The sequence below is a fragment of the Mandrillus leucophaeus genome, unplaced genomic scaffold (genome assembly GCF_000951045.1).
Source record: "Mandrillus leucophaeus isolate KB7577 unplaced genomic scaffold, Mleu.le_1.0 Scaffold474, whole genome shotgun sequence".
Taxonomy (NCBI): domain Eukaryota; kingdom Metazoa; phylum Chordata; class Mammalia; order Primates; family Cercopithecidae; genus Mandrillus; species Mandrillus leucophaeus.
Window position 1 is genome coordinate 1,250,823 of NW_012105076.1, and position 6,804 is coordinate 1,257,626.

The 6,804-nt window shown below is 48.1% G+C and overlaps 1 protein-coding gene across 1 annotated transcript; it reads left to right on the forward strand.

Annotated features, from left to right (window-relative positions):
* The first annotated feature begins 610 nt into the window (after positions 1-610).
* Positions 611-4,171, forward strand: GJD4 (gap junction protein, delta 4, 40.1kDa). Its single transcript, XM_011995145.1, has 2 exons — positions 611-847; positions 2,821-4,171. The coding sequence occupies exons 1-2, from the start codon at positions 784-786 to the stop codon at positions 3,867-3,869; spliced, it is 1,113 nt and encodes a 370-aa protein (XP_011850535.1). The 5' UTR covers positions 611-783; the 3' UTR covers positions 3,870-4,171.
* Positions 4,172-6,804: the final 2,633 nt, after the last annotated feature.

The following is a 6,804-nucleotide window of genomic DNA, read 5'->3' on the forward strand; positions in this document are numbered from 1 at the left end:
TGTCTGGAAGGATCCAGTGACTTCCCCAGTGAGTTGGGGACTGCCCCCAGCTTTGCACCCAGGCTTTTGTCTCTAAGGGAAGAGCTGTCACTCACTGCACAGGAAGCAGCAGGAGAATAACCAAGTCACGGTCTAAAGTTGGGACACCCGACTGAGATACAGATTTCTGCCTGCACCCATGATACAGGAATTCAGAATAAGGGTGAGATCCTTGTGGGCTCGTGTGATGGTGGCATGGCGATTCATGCTTGATTGAGAAGACAAAACATGAACACTTCTTTAAGACAAAACATGAACACTTTAAGGGCTTCTTGCACGAGTGAAGTGGTTGTGGAGATGTTTTCAAGGAGCAAATGCCTTTTTAATAGAAAAATTGACTTGACTAGTTAGCAGAAGTTTTTCTTTCTTGGGTTAAAAGTAGTTGCTGCTATTATATCCTGAAGCATCTGGCTGTCCTGATGGGGACATATGAGCGCTGCCACAGGCCTGGAATATCCCAGGCGGGTAAGAATAGCCCACAATAAGAGATGACTGCTGCTTGCTCTGCTGGTCACTGCAGTTGTCAGGAATGTTTTGCCTCAGAGGCTTAGGGCCGTCTCAACTTGGAGACAGAAAAACCCATCTCCTACTCCTGGCTCAAAGCTTTGCTTTCTTATCTCCAGCTCACACCTTTAAGTCTTTTGTAATTAACGGACATTTATCCAGGCGAGGATTTTTCCACCTCCTTGGAGAACACGCCCTGCAGTGTCTCCTGCAGCCTGGAGCCTGTGACATTCTGGAAGCATGGAAGGCGTGGACTTGCTAGGGTTCCTCATCATCACACTAAATTGCAACGTGACCATGGTGGGTGAGTATTGGGACTGTCTCCAAACTCCCGCGCAGTTTTTGTTTCCATTGCCATGGTGGAATTGAGTCCTTCTTAACGGGTCCAGGTATTTCCTCATTTTCAGTGTGCAGGCACCAAGCTGAAAGTTCACCCACTGCCAAAACAAAGGGCTGCTGTGCCTTTCTGGAGGAAAGAGAGCTAAGGCTTCTATTTTTTTAGAATGGTTCTGCGGTTCCTCTGTCATGTAAGGGTCTTGCGTGTGACATTGTTCTCTCACAGGCCCTCCTGTGCTGACACTGGGGTGCTGACTCTGAAGACTGAAGCAGGTGGAGGGGTATTTGTGTGCAACCCTGGTGTGGCTACGTTACCAGGAAAAGGCACAGAACAGCAAATGTGAATGAGAAAGTGATCCCTTTAGGTTTTATCCTGGAAGCTTAATTTTTGTTTTTGTTTTTGGAGACAGAGTGTTACTCTGTCACCGAGGCTGGAGTGCAGTGGTGCGATCTCGGCTCACTGCAACCTCTGCCTCCCGGGTTCAAGTGATTCTCCTGCCTCAACCTCCCGAGTAGCTGGGACTACAAGCACATGCCACCACGCCTGGCTAATTTTTTGTGTGTTTTTGGTAGAGACGGGGTTTCACCGTGTTAGCCAGGATGGTCTCGATCTCCTGACCTTGTGATCCACCTGCCTCAGCTTCCCAAAGTGCTGGGATTACAGGCGTGAGTTACCATGCCTGGCCTGGAAGCTTAATTTTTAAGGAGTAGCCATTTCTCTTGTGCACTTTAAACCAAATCCCAAGTTTAGTTTAGTTATTTTTTTAACAAAGAAAATAACAGATTTTTGTTTAATGTAGATGACTCACATTTTCAGAGAGGTATGGGGGTCAGCAAAGGATGAATATATGCCAGGGATGCGGTTGATACTTTCCCGGCTCATTGTTTTGTAGATTTAGACAAGATCAACTTGATGTTAAAAGTTCAACTCAATGACTCATCACGTAGTGATATTATTCTTTGTTTGACTGTCTTTATTTATTTATTTTTGTTTTGTTTTGTTTTTCTGATGTCAGGCGATGTTTCTCTCATTTCAAAACACAATATTCACAAGTTATTTTGGCTGAGTTTTAAACACGTTTCGAAACAGTTGGTCGGTGCCATGAAAATAGGGCTTGACAGTTATTTTGGTTTCCCAGCTTGGTGTCACTCAGTCACCATACATTGAAGAAGGACAAGCCTCATTCATTCTTAATAGCTGGAAAAGGGGAAGAGGAATTCTGAATGATTAAAAAATCTGAACAATGGAATGTTCATAAAGAAATTCAATTTCAAAGGCCATAGACTAACATTAAATACAAGCCCTGTGATTAAATAGAGATCCCTGGACTGTTGTCATAAGTAAGAAGATTTACTGAAATCAGCAGCTCGAATTGGCTATACACAGTTACAGAAATATGCCAACCTCTTTTAAAAGGCTTATTCTCCTAAGAAGAAAATGTAAATCTTATTTACATCATTAATTTGCTCAGCCAAACTTTCTTTCTGAATCTGTCAGTCCAGGAGACATTACCAAAAGTCTGAATTAGCAGACAGATTAAAACACTTTTAATATAATGCTTTTAAAAAATCTGCTCATCTTGAGGCATCTTACAAACAAGGATGTTCAGTGCTCAATAAATACTTGTCAAATGAACTACCTGATACTCTTGCTGTGAGTAAAGACAAGCTGACAGGTGTGGTGGCTCATGCCTGCAATCCCAGCTACTTAGGAAGCCAAGGCGGCAGGAGCACTTGAGGTCAGGAGTTCAAGACCAGCCTGGGCAACATAGCACGACCCTATGTACAACAAACAAACAAACAAACAAACAAACAGAAAACTAAAGACATGCTTATTGACGTCTCAGTTCCCCAATCTCAGCCCCAATACAAACTTTAAAACTGTTGTTCAAGGCAGTGTATTCCGGGGTGATGAGGCTATGCCTGCTTCCTCTCTTCCAGGAAAGCTCTGGTTCGTCCTCACGATGCTGCTACGGATGCTGGTGATCGTCTTGGCGGGGCGCCCCGTCTACCAGGACGAGCAGGAGAGATTTGTCTGCAACACGCTGCAGCCGGGATGCGCCAACGTTTGCTATGACGTCTTCTCCCCCGTGTCTCACCTGCGGTTCTGGCTGATCCAGGGCGTGTGCGTCCTCCTCCCCTCCGCTGTCTTCAGCGTCTATGTCCTACACCGAGGAGCCACGCTAGCCGCGCTAGGCCCCCGCCGCTGCCCCGAACCCCGGGACACGGCCTCCGGGCAGAGACGCTGCCCGGGGTCCTGCAGGGAGCGCGGCGGCCTCGAGGTGCCCGACTTCTCGGCCGGCTACATCATCCACCTCCTCCTCCGGACCCTGCTGGAGGCAGCCTTCGGGGCCTTGAACTACCTTCTCTTTGGGTTCCTGGCCCCAAATAAGTTCCCTTGCACGCGTCCTCCGTGCACGGGCGTGGTGGACTGCTACGTGTCGCGGCCCACGGAGAAGTCCCTGCTGATGCTGTTCCTCTGGGCGGTCAGCGCACTGTCTTTCCTGCTGGGCCTCGCGGACCTGGTCTGCAGCCTGCGGCGGCGGATGCGCAGGAGGCCCGGACCCCCGACGAGCCCCTCCATCCGGAAGCAGAGCGGAGCCCCTGGCCACCCCGAGGGACGCCCGACGGACAAGGAGGGTGGGCGGGAGCAAGAGGGGGCTCCTGAGCCCCCGGTTGCACGCGCCGGCGGGGAGGGGGCCGGCAGCCCCAGGGTTACATCCAGGGTGTCAGGGCACACGAAGATTCCAGATGAGGATGAGAGTGAGGTGACATCCTCCGCCAGCGAAAAGTTGGGCAGGCAGCCCCGGGGCAGGCCCTACCGAGAGGCCGCCCAGGACCCGAGGGGCTCAGGATCCGAGGAGCAGCCCTCAGCAGCCCCCAGCCACCTAGCGGCGCACCCTTCCTGCAGCCGCCTGCAGCCCCCTGACCCGCCTGCCAGCTCCGTCGGTGCTCCCCACCTGAGAGCCAGGAAGTCTGAGTGGGTGTGAAAAAAACAGCACCTGGCCATGCCCCGGGGCTCACGCCTGTAATCCCGACACTTTGGGAGGCCCAAGCAGGAGGATCGCTTGAGAATGTATCTCCTTGCCCAGGAGTTGCCAGCCTGGGCAACATAGTGAGACCCTCGTCTCTACAAAATATCTAAAAATTAGCTGGGCACAGTGGCTCCCGCCTGTAGTCCCAGCTACTTGGAGGGCTGAGGTGGGAGGACCATTTGAGCCTGGGAGATTGAGGCTGCAGTGAGCCAAGATCATGGCATGGCACTGCAGCCTGGGGAGCAGAGTGATACCCTGTCAAAAAAAAAAAAAAAAAAAAAAAGCACAATGCAGATCTGAGAGAGCCCAGCTGTCCTTTGCACACGGGAATGCCTGTGCTGATGCACACTCACTTTGGCACCTGGCAGAAGGGCGAGCTGACCTGGGGACACACGGACATCACAGGAGATATATTCTCAGTACGGATTTAATTTAGATAACACTTTTTTATTTTTTTAAAAAAGCACATGACATTCAATGTCCCAGCAAAACTAAAGTGATGAACTGGAGTCGGCTTTCCGGTAATGGTGAGATGGTTCTGTTGGCCACACTCTCCTGGTCCTGCTATCAAATTCTTTGCCATGTATTTCATGTAAGGCATGTTTTCTTCCGTTAGTATATTAATGTTTAATATTTTCTAGTGAATTATGAGGTTTTTTTGTTTTTGTTATTCTGCTTTGGATGAAAGAAACATCTGTTATGCATGTCATAAATAGAGAGACATTAAACTTATCCTAACCCCTTAATAAAATTGTATTAGTTCATTTCATACTGCTATGAAGAAATACCCGAGACTGGGTAATTTATAAAGAAAAAGAAGATTTTTGTTTGTTTGTTTGTTTTTGTTTTTTGAGTCAGAGTCTCACTCTGTCGCCCAGGCTGGAGTGCAGTGGCGTGATCTCTACTCACTGCAAGCTCCACCCTCTTGTTTCACACCACTCTCCTGCCTCAGCCTCCCGAGTAGCTGGGACTACAGGTGCACGCCACCAGGCCTGGCTAATTTTTTGTGTATTTAGTAAAGATGGGGTTTCACCATGTTCGCCAGGATGGTCTTGATCTCCTGACCTCGTGATCCACCCACCTTGTCCTCCCAAGGTGCTGGGATTACAGGCATGAGCCACTGTGCCCGGCAGAAAAAGAAGTTTAATGGACTCACAATTCTACATGGCTGGGCAGACCTCACAATCATGGCAGAAGGTGAAGGAGGAGCAAAGTCACACCTTACATGGTGGCAGGCAAGAGAGCATTTGCCGGGGAACTCCCCTGTATAAAACAGTCAGATCTTGTGAGACTTACTATCATGAGAATAGCAGGGGAAAACCCGCCCCATGATTCAATTACCTCCTACCAGGTCCCTCCCACAACACGCGGGGACTATGGGAGCTACAATTCAAGTTGAGATTTGGGCGGGGACACAACCAAACCATATACAAAATTAATGCTGATTGCATTATAATATCATGCTTCATACATCATTGTGTTAGAGCAGAAATGACAAATGCAGAAAATATGGCTAATAAACAGTTGGTTTTGGGGGGGGGGCATCGTATACTATTCCTGTGTATGGGTGTAAAGTGCACAGGATGTAGGATGAGTTGTCCCTGTGTGTGTATGCTGGGTGGCTGTCCTCACTGCATAGAGGGAGTGCTTTTGCTGTAGAGGAGTGACCATAGATTTGTCACAAGTTTTTTAGTTCAGGCTTTGTCTGTGCCCTTTTGAGAGTCATACAATTCAGACTTCCCTGAGAATCTTCATGTTCCAGTGGAGAAGATGAAAAAAACCATGGGTATTGTGGAATGCACAGTCTGTGTTTATGAATTTTGTGTAGCAACAGACAACTGCCCCAGGTCTTGGGCTGGGCTTCCGATCCAGGCCTTTCTGCACTGCTTAGCATCATTCTAGCTTTGATCTAGGTGCTGCCCAAGTTCAGGTGTGATGTCCAAGTTTAGTGCTGGCCGAAATCAGGCAGGTGGGAGGATACAGTAGAGCAGATATTTGCTATGGGACGGGATTAACCTGCTCACCCTAATCAAGAGAGGAAAGAGGCATCTGCATGTAGTTCAGAAATAGATGACTACTCCCTGGTTTCCAAGTATGGAAGGGCTGAGGAGCGGCACCACCCTTTACTCCAGCAAATAACAAAAAAGGTGAACCAACTCCTCATCAAGATGATGGGCACTTTGACTCTTCTAAAGAAGACCTTGACGATGAAATACCCTCAAACATGAAGAATAACAGCCTGCTTGGTGTATCTGCAGGGTATCAAGGCAGTTGGTCCAAACTTTAAACAAAAATCCCAAATTGGTTTTGGCATAATGCTATTTGAATGTATGTGCCTATTTTAATATATTATCTCCTCTCTCTCTCTCCTCTCTCTTTCTCTCACTTTTGCTCCTTAAGCCACTGAAAGCTGTGAGCCATGCCTCCGACCCCTGTCTTCAATATTTAGATCAATGTCTGGCACATAGTGGCTGCTCAAAAAACTGTTTTGTTTTCTTTTTTTCATCTGATATTCCCGAAGCATTCAGGGGCAAATCTTGTTGTTCCTTGTAGTGTCCAATTCTGGTGGACTTCCCAAGTCTCTCTAAGTCTTCCCAGTCTTATAGAGATAAAGGATTTCTTTATTTCTTTCTCCTTCCTTCCTCCCTCCCTCTCTTCCTCCCTCCCTCTCTCTTTTCCTTCCTCCCTTCCTTCTTTCCTTCCTCCCTTCCTTCCTTCCTTTCCCTTTCCTTTCCTTTCCCTTTCCCTTCCCCTTCCCCTTCCCCTCCCTTCCTTCCTTCCTTCCTTCCTTCCTTCCTCTCTCTCTCTCTCCCCTTCCTTCCTTCCTTCCTTCCTTCCTTCCTTCCTTCCTTCTTTCTTTCTTTCTTTCTTTCTTTCTTTCTTTCTTTCT